This window comes from Schistocerca piceifrons, chromosome 4 (assembly GCF_021461385.2).
Source record: "Schistocerca piceifrons isolate TAMUIC-IGC-003096 chromosome 4, iqSchPice1.1, whole genome shotgun sequence".
Lineage (NCBI taxonomy): Eukaryota > Metazoa > Arthropoda > Insecta > Orthoptera > Acrididae > Schistocerca > Schistocerca piceifrons.
In genome coordinates, this window is record NC_060141.1 from 333345216 (window position 1) to 333362514 (window position 17299).

The 17299-nt window shown below is 40.7% G+C and overlaps 1 protein-coding gene and 1 long non-coding RNA gene across 2 annotated transcripts in view; one reads left to right on the forward strand and one right to left on the reverse strand.

Moving 5' to 3' along the window:
- LOC124794990 (cadherin-23) overlaps positions 1–17299 on the forward strand; it is a 479297-nt gene that overhangs the window by 452519 nt on the left and 9479 nt on the right. Inside the window, exons 30-31 of the mRNA XM_047258737.1 lie at positions 172–370; positions 12288–12480. Of these exons, the coding sequence (XP_047114693.1) occupies positions 172–370; positions 12288–12480 (392 nt within the window). The remainder of the gene's footprint in view (positions 1–171; positions 371–12287; positions 12481–17299) is intronic.
- The window catches only part of LOC124794991, a 28554-nt gene that overhangs the window by 1988 nt on the left and 9267 nt on the right, over positions 1–17299 (reverse strand). The gene's annotated exons all lie outside the window — the stretch shown is intronic.

Below are 17299 nucleotides of genomic sequence, written 5' to 3' on the forward strand. Positions count from 1 at the left end.
GTCCATGCCATGTTGTGTTGCGGCACTTCTGCATCCTCAGGGGGGTCCTGCACAATATTAGGCAGGCGTACCAGTTTCTTTGGCTCTTCAGTGTAGTACATATATGAAAAATTATCACTACTGACTACATTTTATAATGATGGGATTATCTGAAACTTTAAAAATGTACAGAGTTCTAGGAAACGTCACTGGTGCCATTGTCAATATTGATGAATACAAAATACATGAAAATCATGATGGTTCTGTTGACAAAACAAAGACTGACTTATATTTGCATTTGGTAAATAAGAGAGACAATTCTATCATGGAAGTTAATGATGTGCTTCGGCTCGTGGATCAAAATATCGAGAACTTGGATGGACTTTTCAAGGTAATTTCTTCACTATTCTAAATTCTTTCAAGGAATCCATGTAATTTATTTCACCATTCTGTTCTGCGTGAATGAACAGGTACAGATCCAAAGAGGGCCATGAGCTCACAAGGAAAAACTGCTTTAGTAAGGATGTGTGTCTGTTAATTGGGGGGTGCGGGGTGGGGGCAAATTTATTCCATATTTTTAGAGGTAGTAGTATGGACCAAAACAAGGAAAAAATTTCCAGTAAACATGGGTTCTAAAATGTATCCGTTAAGAGAACTTTCTAATCTTCACTACTGTGAAAGACTTATCATCTACTGCAAGATTTTTGCTGTTATGAACAACTTACAGAGTGCAGTAAACAAATGAGGACACATTATTCTGTTACTTTGAAACAGCTGAGCTTCTGATGTACCAAAATGCATTCAATATGTTGTGAACATAAACAGTGTGCTATGCTACAGACTACCATGTTACCACAACCCTTACTTTGCATACATGTTCATTGGTTTCACCAGTTCACAATAACAGAGGAACGTGTCCTCATTTGTTTACTTCATTCTGTAGGTCATTTGTAATAGCCATAGTCTCTGTTCATAATAACACTACTTAGTAAAATACTGATAATGGTGAGTGTACACTTTGATTTTATATTGTGTAAATTATGAAATCATCAAAGTTGTGAGACTTTGTTGCTGTTATAGTTCTTAATATAATTGTAAAAGACATGTACTTCTCACATTTTGAGATGTATGCTTTTTGTATAATATACAGGGTGTTCATTTTAACTGACTACATTCAAATATCTCAAAAACTACACATCAGATCAAAAAAAGTTATAATTCCAGTACGTTTGTGTGGGAGATTTGGGGGGGGGGGGGGGGGGGATTTTAATAAAATCTTCAGTGGGAACCCCTGTTTTTTATTGCGGATTATGATTCTATGGCAAAATCTGCATGCGTTTTGTCTGAAGCATTATCTTCATTTTGCCACAGATGGCACTGTAATCGAAGGAATAGAATGGGTGCATATTCATAGATTTTAATAAAATCTTCAGTGGGAACCCCTGTTTTTTATTGCGGATTATGATTCTATGGCAAAATCTGCATGCGTTTTGTCTGAAGCATTATCTTCATTTTGCCACAGATGGCACTGTAATCGAAGGAATAGAATGGGTGCATATTCATAGTTTATGACATACTACTCAATGGCCCTTGAATATCCAGTGGTATGTGGAACCTCCACCTCCATCATGCAATGGTAGGACAGACCAGTATTTCGTAACTTCTAATTGAAAACCACATTCACAATGTTGTATTCCTCCAACATATTGAACAGGGGACTACTCAATGCGTAGCTGTGACTCTAGGCAAACACTACTCTACTTTTCCAATTAGAGTTAAGTGTTCAAACATAATACCACCAACTTCAATACACTTTGTGATCTGCTTTTCAAATGACCACACACAGGACAGAAGCATATCTACGGGAGTGTCAGTACAGGCATTTCTGATGCAGTTGACCATGTCTTCACGGCCTGTTGGCTCTTGCTGGTAAACCTTATCTTTTAAATATCCCCACAGAAAGAAATCCAGCGACATCAAATCCAGTGACCTAGCAGGCCAATTAATAGGGCCATATCTGCTGACCCACTTACCAATGTAAACACCGTCTAATACCCTGCATGCTTTAGTTGTGTAATGCACTGGGTTGAAACCACATACATTGTTGAACACATACATTGTTGAACATTCAGGGCACCACCTGCAATAGTACCGATAATTCCTGCCCTAAAAATATTTTGATATTTGCGTCCATTCGTGTGCCATTGAGAAAATATTGACCAATTAATTTGTTCCACATAATGCCACACCATATGATAACCGACCAAAGACATTTTATGGTCAACGTGCTGTGACCAGTGGGGATTGCCTACACTCTGGCAATGCATGTTATGCCAGTTAACACTGCCATGGTTTGTGAATGTAGACTCATCAGAAAATAGTACCTCAGCAAAGAACATGGGAGTTGTTTGCATTTGTTGACGTGTCCATTCACAAAACACTACCCCGTTATGGAAATGGGTGCCACGAAGTTCTTGATGCAACGACACATGGTATGGATGATAATTACGATGATGCAGTGTTGTGACAATACTATCTATGGACGTACTGGAATCGTGGTGTAATTTTGGCAGGTGCTTATCCATGGGTTGTGGTGCACCAATGCTAGCACAGCTATTTCATTAGCTTTTCCTGTAACATGTTTGCTCCATTTCCTTTTGCCAATCTGTTTGTTGCCATCAGATATAAAGGCATTCACAACCTTGTAAAAGAATGAATGAGAGTGAGCTTTCTCTGGAAAACATTCAGCATATAAGGCAACAGCAGCCTCAACATTTCTCCTACATTCTCCGGAAATCAGGATCATTTCAGGTTTTTCGTCTGTGATAGCAACATTCATCATACACTTGTACATCTGTTTTCCAAATGATAGGTAAGTGTGCAGGCAATAAAAACTGCACAAATATTGTAATTTTTAGTGTCACTATCTGTTCTACGTCTGCATCATATGTGAGCTCTGGTCGCAGTGTACTGCCTTTCATGATATGTCGCTAGTTCGCTACATGGCTATGGTGACACATCAAGTAGTCCCCTGTTCAGTATGTTGGAGGAATTCAGTGTTAAGAATGGTGTTTCTAATTAGAAGTTATGAAATACTTGCCTGTCCTACCCTCGCAGCGTGGAGATGGGTCCCACGTGCAATACATATTCAAGGGCCATTGAGTAGCATGTCGTAAATTATGATTGTGTATCCATTTCTGTTCCTCCAATTACAGTGCCATCTGTGGCAAAACAGAGAAAATGATTCAGACAAAATGTGTTTAGATTTTGCCGTAGAATCGTCATCTGCAATAAAAAACAGGGCTTACCACTGAAGATTTCAAAGTAGTCCCCACCATCCACACATGGGGCAGGGTGGGAACTTGAATGTGGTACCATTGTATGTCCCCCTCTGAGACAGACAAATTGAGATTAGTTTTTGAGATATTTCAATGTTTTCAGTTAAAACAAACAGCCTGTATATCTTTGAATTCCCATTTGTTGGACATCATACTATTCAATGTAGTAAGCACTGATATAACATATTATTATTATTGTTGTTGTTGCTGTTATTGTTATTGTAAAACATTATATACATTTTATTGTTAGTATACAATTATTATTATTATTATATTTAAATATTAGTATACTGGGTGGTTATAAATGAACTCATGATGTTCCAAGTGCTGTGATGCGCGCTGTATACATTACAGCATGCTGAAACATTCTAGGTATTTTCATTAATTGATACACTGATAAAATAATAGTTCTACTTTCTCCCACCAGGTGAAAATATGGCTTTGTAAACAGTCTAAATGATTGACAGATGCTTGCAGGGTATCCATTGTAAACAGAGTGATATGTCATCATATGCTATCCTTTCTAATCAGGAAGAGTCCAGATAACTAGCTGACAGACACAGTCTTTCAGATATCCTCACAACCAAAAGTCTCATAGATTTAGGTAAGGGGATCTGAAAGGCCACAAATCTTGAAATTGTCTAGAGGTGATGCTGTTGTTATTATAGGTTTCTCAAAGCAAATCTTTCACCTGGTAAGCAGCATGTGGTGTCACCCCATTTTGCATGAAAATAGTGCTGTAGACACAATTGCATTTTTGCAAAGCTGGACTTACATCTTGCACAAGGATGTCCTTATAACATGCAGATGTCACTGTACACCTAACAGTCACACAAGGTGAGATTTCATAAATAAATAAATAAAAATATAAATAAAATGACTGAGAACCAAGGAGCTTATAAAAACACATCACACAGTCACATAAGCTGAGTGCAGTGGCTATCACTGCACAATATCTGGCAGAGTAGAACTCCATATGCGACAATTCTGTGCATTCACGGCACTGTGCAGAGTAAAATGTACCTCACACGCACAAAAAATATTCCCCAGCCACATATTGCACATTTCCATGCATGCAAAAGAGTGAAGGGATTGCAGCCTATCTTGGGACTTCTTTCTGAATCTTGTAGGGATGATACCAGTGTAAAATGTGCCACAAAATCTTTTGAACTGTTACCAATTCCTGTAACTCAGCTTGACGACTGGCTGCAGAATTTGAGGCATGTGCTGCACAGTCAGTTATAGTTACAGTAACTTCATAAACAGCTGCCATGGGAATGGGCTGCTCCCTCTCCCTGCTGCATCTATTCCTTCAAATTATTTGACATTCCTTGACCCATTTATTGACAATAGACCTCTTTGCAGATGTTTCTGTTGGCAATGTTTCTGTAGTGCAGCACTGCTATTGCTACAATTTTGATAAAACAAAAAGTCTCATAGATTTAGGTCAGGGGATCTTGAAGGCCACAAATCTTGAAATTGCCTAGAGGTGATGCGATTATTACCATAGGTATTACCAGAAATGCACAGTCTTTCTCCTCAATTGCTGATATGTTTTGTATGGAAAACTTAACCTTCTTAACCCTTTACACCAAAAGTCACTTCGCAAAAGAGATCAACACACAATGACAAGTGACAAACAGCATACTGTCATTGAAACAGGAAACATTTCACATTCTGACTGCTTAAATTGCCATATTTCCACCTGGTGGCAGGGGGCAGAAAATTGAACTTTTCTTTTTTCAGCATACTCCATGAGTGCAACAATTAATAAACATACCTATGATGTTTGAGCATCCTGTGATGTATGCAGCCCACAATGCAGCACTCAGTTTAATTATAACCACCCAGCATTTTATTGTTATTACTATCATTTTTACTATATTGTTATTATTATTATTATTATTATTATTGGTATTGCTATTGCTATTATTAGTGTTATTAAAATAATGGACATCTGCAAAATGTTATAAGTGGGGTGACAGCAAAATACAGGGTGATTATAACTAAAGTTAAACTCTCAAACCGCTGCAGAATGACATCAAATTGCAACGGAATATTATCAGAGAAGGGAGAAAACATTTGGCAGAAGAAAAATAAATAGTTACAATATGTAGCAATAGATGGCACTGTAAACATCATAATTTAATAGTGGTCATAAACGAACTGCACTACTCAGTGTGCATGGGTGTGCAGGTGTGATACTGTTAGTTACGTAAGCTCATCCACCATGGCAAGGTCATATCATATCAGATGGAAAAAAATCAGTTTTTAATTATCCTGAGGCCAAAAACTGCATAAAAAGAATCACTCACATTGGTTTTTAATTGCCCTGAGGCCAAAAGTCACATAAAAAGCATTAATCACATTAGTTTTAATTGTCCTGAGGCCAAAAACCGCATAGAAAGCATCAGTCACATCAGTTTTTAATTGTCCTGAGGCCAAAAACCACATAAAAAGCATTAGTCAAAATCAAATCAGATTATTATTTTCCATGTGACTTGCTCAAAACATGTTCAATATGTTGTCTGCTGTTTTCTGAAAAAAACTGAAATTGAGAAACAGCATGTTCCACAACTGATCAAAATGCTTCCAGGGTCACATTCAGAGTGTTTTGTGCAATTCATGACTTCATTGCAGCTAAGTTTGCAATCAAAACACTGAACACAACATCTTTCAGATAGCCCCACAGCCAGAAGTCACACAGATTAAGATCAAGTGATCAGGACAGCCAGGCTGTAGGGAAATGGAAGCTGATAATTCTAGCATTTCTGAAATGGCGCTTCAGCAGCTGCTTAACTGGATTTGCAGTGTGCAGAGGTGTGCCATTTTGCATAAAAATGATCCCATTCATACATCCACACTGTTAGAGAGCTGGAATGACGTGGTTGCACAAAAGACACTCATAGCGCTTACCAGTGATGGTACAGATAACAGGACCACAAGCACCTCTCTCTTTGAAAAAAATAGGGCCCTATGATATATGATGCCGTAAATCCGCACCACACAGTGACCTTTTCACGATGAAGTGGTACTGGTTAATTTGTGTGTAGATTTTCCATTGCCCATATTCGACAGTTCTGTGTATTGAGATATCCTGTCAGATGGAAATGGGCTTCGTCTGTCCACAAAGTCTTCCATGACCAATCATTGCCCACTTTCATGCAAGCAAGAAATTCTAAAGTAAAGGTCTCTCTTGCTGGCAGGTCAACAGGAAGCAACTCACACACATGGGTAATTTTGAATGGATAGCAAAGAAGGATGTTTCGTAGGATTTTATGTACCATGGTCACCAGTTTGTCCAATGTTCGGGCAATTGTCCATACACTACACATTTGCACACTACCACTCATCTCCTCCTGCATTGCTGTGGTCACTGCTTCCACTGACATCACATCAGTTCGTTTCCTCCCTCTATCAGGCTGCACACCAAAAGAACCTGTCTTTTCACATTTCTGAATCATTTTCTCCAGACCGATGGCAGTCATCAGACCAACGCCTTTTTTTTTTCAACCCTTCAGCGTGTGGAACTTCTGCAGAGCGATGTGTGCACATTCATTATTCTTGTAATACAGCTTTACAAGCAGAGTGCGGCTCTTCATTGAGACAGTCACAGCGAATGTTGCAGACATGAAAGGAGGAAAAGCCATGTATCCAACATGTTTATACCAACTTCAGTGGGTCATGTGCATGACAGGTGTTTTCATTTATGTAATCTGACACATATAGCACCATCTATTGACCACTTTTCACACTATTTTTTTTCTTCTGCCATATGTTTTCCCCCTTCTCTGATAATATCCCTTTGCAATTTGATGTCATTCTGACCAGTGGTGATATTTCTACAGTGTTTTGAAAGTTTAATTTTAATTATAATCACCCTGTACATTTGGTGAGGCATGCAGGAGAGACTAACAAATTATGAACCCTGTATCCACAACTGGAATGCAAAATAATTATTTCATAGATGAAAATGGTATATTATATTATGAATCACTGATATAAGAAAAAATCTTTTGTAAATGTCTCGAAAAAACACAATCAGTGGCCTGAGACTGCATTCGTGTGTGTGAGTTGCATTTGCATGAATGTGTGTGTGTGTGTGTGTATGTGTGTGTGTGTGTGTGTGTGTGTGTGTTGTTGTTGACAAAGGCCATTGGCTGAAAGCTTTAAGTGTGAAAATCTTTTTGTTGTGCCTATCTGCGACTCAGCATCTCCTGCCATAAGGTGAGTAGCAACTTTCCTTCTCATAATATTGTTACAATTATAAATCAGATTCTACAGGTAACTTAGTGCTTCCTCAATTAAGCTGAAAGCACTATGTGGCTAAATTCCTTTAATTTTGTTATATGTTGATTTGTAATGATAAGTTTAAATTGAAATCATATGTACTGAAAGTGGTAATCAGTTATGACTGAAATGGTTATTTTTGGTACAAATGGACATTTGAATGTAAAATATCTGAAAGTAAAACCCAGGTATAATGGAAATCATTTATTATTTATGTTACAGACAATGAAGTAAGGAAGTAACATAGATAAATTTCAAATAAAAAGTTAAAATGTTAACTATAAATATCCCAATGGATGAATTGAAATCTGGAGTGGGGTGGGGAAGAGGGAGGGATAGCAGGGTATGGGTGGTGTGACAGAAGAGTGCTGTCTGGTGGGGCATACAGGAACTAGAGATTACCAGGTGCAGCATTAGGAGATGGGGCATGGGGATGAAAAAAATAAAATAAAATAAAAGAATGGGAAGTGGAAAAGGAAAGGAGCAGAAAAGGGGAGGAGGTGGAAAGGGGAAAGAACAGGCAGGTACACTACCAGAGGGCAGCATATAAAGAGGGTGAGGCATGTAAAAAGGAAGGATGTGATAGGAGAAGGGGGTGAAAGCTCTTGGGTGGTAGGTATGGTGACAGTAGGTTATCATAGGTTGAGGCCTGGAAAATTTCGGGAGCGGAGAAAAGCAAATTGTAGCCCAACCATAAGTTACTGGTTATGAACTGCAGACTGAAATTGAAGAAAATGCACAAAATTCTTCGGACAAAAATGTTGAAAGGAGGAGTTCAAAGATGGGAAAAGGTGCTTCAAGTCTTTATAGATTATGTAGAGGGAACATGCCGCAAAGAGAAGGAAAGGGCTTGTATGCAAATGAACTGGCAGAAATGAGATCCAAAGTTGGAGAGCTCTAGTTTATATGAGTGTTGGTTGAGTTAATTATTTTCTAAACTACTTAATGTTTCCTCTTTACACTTGTTGTGGCTGTCTCGTGTACTTGTCTTCAATAAAAAGGTTGTATGGATCATGGATTCAATATTCTACATCCATCCATATCCAGATTTCCCCCATTGGTGACCCAAACGATTCCTGATGTCCATGTATAAAGTAAAATTCATGACAATACAGTTATGACAATGCAACCCGCACATAACCACCAACCACAGAAATTTGCACGCCATACCTATGGTTTCCATTCTGCGCTGCGCAGTGCTTCTCAGCCATCTTTTCCACCATCTTTAGAAACCAGATGAGCAAGTGAAGTTCTTCAGTTCTGTGATTCAACTTACAACACTAGTCCTCCTGAATAACTGACAGCAACAAATGATCTACTGTGGAACCTCTTCGTCCTACCCTACTTCCAGAAATGCCTTGCACCATTTAGACCGCAACATTCTGGTTGCATAGATTTGTGTTTGTTTTCCACGGACAACATATTTTGCATCATGCACATATATGCACCGTACAGTGTATACCCCTTCTGCTGCTAGGCAGTAACCTGCAACCCATCAAAACAAACAACTTCGCACGATGGGACCACACTCCATGCTCTAACCTGTACGCGAGCGCCTGTCACCAGCTTGTGACTACTCAGTAGTGCTCACAACAAGTTTATGTATTAGAGAAGACCATCCTAGACACCTCAACATTCCAACAGCAGTGAATCTTCTCCCACTCCACTGACAATGACTGCTAACAGATTTCACACCTCCGATTGCACACATGAATGTAATATTCTCACAAGTTTTCTGTGAGGTTTCCACCTTCGCCTGTCCCACTTCCAACAAACCATTTCCTGGCAGATATCAGCTCTGACATCGCTTGATGGTATGCTGACAGTGGATGAACCTGCAAACTGCACGAAGCTGCCAGCTCATTGATCACAATCATGGATCCATGACCCGCATTCTGCAAGTGTCGTCTCACCACTTCACATGGACATTCTCTTGTAAGGACATTGTGAAACCAGATGTAGCAATGGGCTTTTTACACCATTTCTACCTCTCTTTGCTTGCACATTACACCGATCTCCTCTGCTGCAATGTGGAATGCTGCATCCCAGAATCTTTTGCCCTGGTGACTCTGCCCCTACCAGGTACATTCACCATTCAATACAAACAGTGGGAAGACATCTGTACATCCATTGACACACTCAAGCAGTGTGCCTCCTCACCTGACAAGTTCTTGGTGATTCATCAACATTATGCCGACTGCCATGCATCATTGATTGCACTTTGTACAGAGATCATGTTGTTCCTGCAACATAATAATGACACATCGATTTCCCCTACCACAGTGTGCGAGCAGCTCATGGTCTCAGCACACAGTCATCACGATGACAAGTGTGCAGTGCATGCATGACCGCAGTCCCACCAACCGTTCATGCCTACCCAACATCGGACCATGCCCATTCCCCACTCCATCCAGCATCTGTACTGTCACTGTTCCCGGACATGCAGCAAAACACCCACGACAGACACTGTGTCTCTTCTTGCCACCTGGGCTCCTCTGTTGCTGGCATCTTCAGAAATGTCCCTTGAGCAAGACAGCACACTGTCACCAAGTCTCTACTGCATGACTCACCAGAATGCAGCTCGCTCACCATCCACTGCCAATCTTCACACAACATCACTAACTCTACTGATTATGTGTGCCTTGTTGATTACTGCACACATACCACAGGGCAACAATGTTGCCACATTCAGGACTCATCAGAGGAATCAAACATAACATGATGCCGATGTGACCACTATCTGTTGCACTATTCCCTTCCAATTGTCACCAACAACTTCAGCACCTCCCAACACAAGTTCAGCACAATAATGCCGGACTCAGTGATTGCATCTCCGCCTACACAGACTTCAACCACAATCCAAAATGTATTCATACCCAATATTCCTGTCTCTTCTCGGCCTCATGATGGACAGTCACCGCACAGGCCACGCCCGTCGATGTTCACATGGCCTAATAAATTAGCAACTCACATCAGTCGCATCATCCTATCAACATACATCATAACTATGAGTGGGTCAGAGTCGCTTTTGGGGTCTCCACATGCCAACATCCTCACCACTGACATCCCGGCCTCCCTCCCTCCATCTCTCTCTCTCTCTCTCTATCTCTCTCTCTCTCTCTCTCTCTCTCTCTCTCTCTCTCTCTTTTCAGTTGCACCACTGGTGTCCCGTGTGACACATTGGACATTTTGCATGTCAACCACTGATATACTAGTTGTTCAGCAATCCCACAATGCCCACTGTGACTATGAAAAATGGTCCAGTCATGTCTTATGAAAGTGCCAGTCATAGCATGACTAGTCACATGGATCTTCGTCCCATCGCCTACGAGAAACAGTCCAGCCATACCTGGTTTCTATCCCAGCAATGACACGGTTGGTTATAAGACATTCACACCTGTGAGAAATGGTCCAGCTGCAGCCCCCTTCTGGGCCAACCACAATGCAGCTGGTCAGGCAAATGTGTCTCACACAACGCCTGATGTCGACCGGCCACCGCATCATCTCATTGATGTCGGCACCACTCCTTCATTTCCTCCCCTGCACTCCACATTGCCTGGAAGGGGCTCTGTAGCAACTATCAATTGCAACAATGTCACTGACAAGGAAGGGCAACTTTGTGGACTCTTTCTGACTGTTTAGTAAGCACTGTGCACTGTTCATGTGCAAATGTCTCGTGTAATCGTCTACAACAAAAACTGTGTTACTCTACATACTGATCATGTATTCAATATTCTACTTTGTCCATATCCCTATTTCCAACACATTTATTACTCATGTTTCTTCAAAACAGCTATTTCTGAGCACAGTTTCTTTCCAATTTCTTGATGTGACTTGCAATAATGGGGTTGTCAGCTTCACATCACTACATCACCATCATTTTCTTTGAAAAGTTAACTGCAGTTATACTGTTTATTGATTCATATGATCATTTGCAACCATTTTAAGTATGAATAAAGTTAAATTAATGTCCTTCATTAATATCATCTTGTCATTTACAGTATTTAATCATCAGTGTATCATAAACAACTCTACAATAACTAACACATATTGATTACTAATCCATTCCTTGACCTAATCAACGTCTTCATCATATTCTAGCTCACTGGCCAGAGCGCCTCATGATAGACTGAGGAAGTTTTGCTTGGATTGTAGCCAGGGAACATGTTGTTGGAATGATAAAATCAATCACTCGTTCACCCATGTTGAGCAGATCACAACTTCATGGTGCAAAACATGAAGGGTCAAATACTGCTAATTAATCTTTACTTATTATTGCTGCAGTTTGAGTTACACAGTACTTCCCAGTCTTTCCATTCATATCTTACTGTATAATATAAATTAAACAAAATGTATATTAATAATTATAATAATAACAATTTCTACTACATATTGTGTAATCAGTGTCATCTAGCATAACACATTCATCACAGTTGAACTGCGAAAAATAACTGTTCCTTTCTCAACTGGTTGACTGTGGCTGAAAGTCCAAAAATCTGGGCAGTTCACACAGTGCTGCTGTTTCATTATTTGGGCACCTGCTTTTTGGAGGCAATGTTGTTCTTGCTTTGCTCTTGTCATTAATAAATGTTGCCATTTAACTTTTGTTATTAAGATAATATTTAAATTTAACGATTTAAATATTTCCACACAATTTACATGAAACCCATCAAATTACAGGATTTCAATGTGTTAGACACTCAACCAGCAGAGACACAGCTACTAAAAAGTGATTCAGAGGATCTCCTCTTAATGTGGCTAATGGTAACCACAATCTTCTTGGGAATTTTACTCATTTTGGTTATTTCCATATGTTTGTCACAAAGAGCACGCTACCAAAGACAAATAAAAGCTGCCACTGTATCAGCATTTGGTAAGTTAAATGATTATCAGTTTTTTTAAGAATGATAATGTAAGGTTAGTGTACAGAAATTTAAAAGGTAAAGATTAGCACCTGCTTAGCACCTGCATAAATTGTAACAAGAACAGTAGGTGTAATATCAACAATATGGGTAATGAATCTCAATCTTTCAGAATTAGTAGTTGTTGCAGTAACATACACAATTCAGAATGTCAATAAAAATACAATAACTATGTATGCTTAATGCTGAAACCACAAACATGTTCGCTACATTGTCCTTTTACAAAGATGGGTCAGTACCTGTTTGACATACAATGATTAGCAAGCAGAGTGAACTTAACAAGAGAATACACCATTACAGAATGGGACAGAAGCCAGTAGAATGACATGTAATGTTTTCGCATAGTGTCCCTGGGCAGCAGCTGCTTGTGTCAATCTTGATGCACAGCTGTCAGTGCTGTATGAAAGTGCCACCTCCTGGCATCCGAGTTCAGTCACCACGCACCAGCATGGGCTTATTGAACAATACATGATGGGCCAGCACCTTCTGTGCAGCTGAACTTTGAAGGGCAGTGGGGTGCTGGTGTAATTGTGGTGGTAACTGCAGATTACCATTTTTTCCTCTTCTTTTGTTGGATCACCTGTTAAACTGGTGCCACTCCAATATACCTCTCCCATAGCATATGACAGCAGTCAATGCTCAGGAAGATGATGTCCATGTCTTCTGTAGCATTGCTGGAGGTTGCCCTCTGTGCCACAAATACCTTCCTACCAGCCTACACTGGAGAATAGGATCAAAAGTGACCTGAACAGTTATGGCACTGCTGTAGGTGGATGCACATGGCCAAGACCCTAGCTGGCAGGCATTAACGGTGAAACTGAATCCATGGAGGCATCTGGAAGCTCCGGCAAAAGCGGCACTTGCTCTCCCATCACACCTAAGGCAGCTGTGTGTGGCTCGCCACATCCTGGCTCTAATGAATTTGCAAAAAGCTTGAAACAAGAATGGAGGAGGGTGATCAATGACTAATATCATATAGGGGCAGAATCAGCAGAAGGGCTGTTGAGGGTGAAGGTGAGGAAGGGAGACCACAGGAGGGTGATTGCACTGGTGGATCATTAGCTGGTCTTCTGCCTGCAAAATGAAGATGTACCAACTGCACTGGCTGTGGATGATTGCCAGAATCCAATGTCATGGTGTCCAAACATGTGACATCTGACTGGAATACCAGTCGTGTAACATATCATCAGAGGGACCATAGCAAACATTGGCGTGGGCAGCAGTAGATTTGGCACCATGCAAGACTGGTGACCATGCAGTAACTCTGCTAGGCTCTTCTCACTGAAGGGTGTGGACCTAAATAAACCAAGAAAGCATGTTAGAGCCCTGTCCATGGGGCACCACCAATATGCTTCTTCATACTCATTTTAAAAATGCAGACATGGGCTTCCGCCACCTCACTAACTGAGGGTAGAACAGGAATGCACGAATGTAGTGTGCACAAAAATCTTGGAAAAGTCCAATAGATGAATTGTGGATCATTGCCAGTTACCATTGTGGGGCAGGCCTTTGATGAAGAATATCTGAGTGAGAGTTGCACTGTTGCCTTTTCCATGGTGGAGTAGCAGTTGACAACAAATGGAAAGCAGGAGCAAGTGTCTTTGACCAGCAACCCATAAGCATCCAAGGAGAGGCCAACAAAGTTGACATGGATGTGCTCCTAAGGCTGTATGGGTTCAGGCCATGTTGAATAACATGGTCAGGGAGCGGGCTGATGACCTGCACATTTCGAAGAAACAGTGATTAAATGTTCAATCTCATGCTCAATTCTGGGCCAGTAGACATGGCGCCAAGCCAGCAGCCCCAATGATCCTGATGGGAAAGGTGAAGTGTGTAACACTGGAGAGATGCTGGAATGACCACATATGGAACAGTTTTTGGTGGACAGCACAATAATGCTATCCTTAACAGAAAATATTGTGGTTGCAGGTGGGATCTGATGCACAAGCTGAAGATTGGTCAGGCCACCCTTGCTGAACATACTGTCACACTTGAAGGAGAACATGGTCACTGGTGACAGCCTGAGCAGTGCAAGAAGTGGTAATAGGGAATCTATCCACTGTTGATTGAGCTTGCTTGTTGAAATAAAAACAAATTACTCCAACTTGATCGAAGCCAGGGAGAGGTCCTATTGGGAAATGTTAAAGAGCATCTGTGTTTGCACGCTGAGTCACAGGGCAGAAATGAATGTCATAATTATATCTGCTAAGGGAAACGGCTCACCTTTGAAGTCTGTGGACTGTCTTGTCTGGCGAGTGTGCCATGGGGCTAAAGAGAGACACCAACAGTTTGTGATCAGTCAACAAATGAATCTTAACACCTTAGAGAGGCACATAAAACTTCTTGAGAGCATAAATAATAGTGAGAGGCTCCACCTCTATTTGAGAGTAATTCTTCTGTGCATCAGTAAGTGTCTTTGATGTAGATGCAATGGCCTGTTCTGAACCATCTGCACATTGTTCTGAGAACATGGCTCACACATCTTATGAATGATGCATCTGTTGCAGTCACAATCTGTGAGTCCCCTGACAAGAAATAAAATGTCCCTAGTGTTCTACAGAGGGTTGGAAGAAATGTGACTTTCCCAAATCACACTTCAGTCCTGCATCATGCAATGTCTGAAACAAAAAATGAAGGTTGCAAAGGTGATCCTTTGTGTGGGACAGGTATTTGCAATGGTGTCTAGGAAACTGATACAACCAGAAATTCGTTGGTAAGTTGCTCCAGATAACGTTGAAAAATGGACAGTATGCTTGCAACACCAAAAACCAATCACTTGTACCTGTAGAGATCATACAGTATATTAACAACAAGAAGCTGACATGATTCTTCACCAGTTAGCAGCTGTAAACATGCTTCCAGCAAGCCTAGTTTTAAAAAACACTGTCCACCCACAGGCTTCATCATAAATTTATCTGGGCAAGGAACAGGATATGTACCAATCAAGGACTGTGAATTAACTATCAGCTTAAAGGACTAACAGTGTAGCCCACTGACTGGATGAAATGGATTGCATGACGCCTAAAGCTATCCGTTTGTCTAATTCTTCCTTCACTTGAGCATAAGGTGCGAGCGGTACAGGGTTGGCACAGAAAAAATACGCTTTTGATATAGATCCAAGAGTGAAGTGCTCTAATAAAATCATCCAACTCTTTATAAGGCAAAAGATCCAGCATGAAATGAATGGAATAAGAGACCATAAATCCAAAACCCTGGAAAGTGCCCAATCCAAAAAAATTTTTGTAAATGCACTGTCCACTACCAGATGTGTCACTGGCCAAAGCACTGCCCTGTAACTTGTTTCTGCAGTAAGTTGGCTGAGAATATGAATTAGCTCTTTATTGTAACTGAGAAAACAGCATAAAGTAGCTGACAGTGGAGGAAACCAAAAAGGATATAAGTATTAGAATTCTACGGCAAGGCATAAGGACCGCTTGGAGGATAGGGCATCCTGATCATACAGATATTGGTGAACAGTTTGTTGGAAACACTTGCAGTAGCTTCACAAGCATGACTAACAATATTAATGTCCACAGGCGATGATGTCAGAGGCTCAGTGGAATCTGGCTGAGCCCACAGAGGCAACGACATCTTTCGTATGACACAGACAGCACAACACCCAACAATGCAGGCAGATTGGTCAGTCATGTTGATTAAAACGAGCCACGGAAGAGGGCAAGGGCTTGTGAGAAATTTGTTACTGCTGTGTTTGTGTGGAAAGCAGAGGCTGGACATGGTGCACTACTGCCCAAGAATCTAATTGATGGCTTGCGGCAGTGCAAGAGATTTCAAATACTTGCGCTATCTTGAGTAATTTTCCTAAAGAGGGGTCTTCAAATTACAATGCCTTATGGTGATCTTCCATATTTTGGGCTTCTCGTATGGTAGAATCTGTAACCATAGTATCAGAATAAGATATCTGAGATTTAGCAGTAACAATACAACACTAAAGACTTAACCCCTACAATTCAGCAGCTAAAATGCAATAGGATTGATGGAGCTGTTTTCCACACTGATAAAACTCCACTCTTGCAGAAGTCACATGAGTATGTTTACGGCAATAGGAATTCAGAAAACAATACATTTTGCCAAATGTCAGAGACATAGGGTCCTGAAAGGGGGCTAACTTCCCCAACAAGTGATACATTCGCAGGGATATGCATGACAAAAAAGAGCTTTAGAATGAAGTCAGTGTCTGTTACCTTGAAGGCTTTGAAAGGTTGCCATAGATATTTTTTTATATTATTCTCAGTCTTCAGCAGGTTTGTTGTCGGCGGGGAATAGAAGTGGGTAGGCCGGCTAAGTTTGAGGCCTCATTAATAGACCCATCAATGCCCTGTTCTACATGGCCTTGTGTTTCTGTTGCTACATTTGTAAGCATAACTAGTTTTCCAATTGCTGCTGCAATAAACTCTGCAGAAAGACCTCCTAGGGCATGACTGTCAATACTGCTAAGTTTTTGCATAAACATGTGAAGAAGGAACCTTACTGTCAAATTAGATTTTCAGTCTGCAGAAGATTGTGCACCATATGAAACTACCTGTCAGATTAAATCTGTGTGCCAGACTTAAACTCGAGACCTTTGCCTTTCGGAAGCAAGTGCTGTACAGACTGAACCACCCAAGCGCAACTCATAACCCATCTGCGCAGCTTTATTTTTGGCAGCACTTCATCTCCTACCTTCCAGACTCCACAGCTCTCCAGCAAAACTTGCAGAACTAGCACTCCTGAAATAAAGGACATTGAGGAGACCTTCCTCATTGCTACATG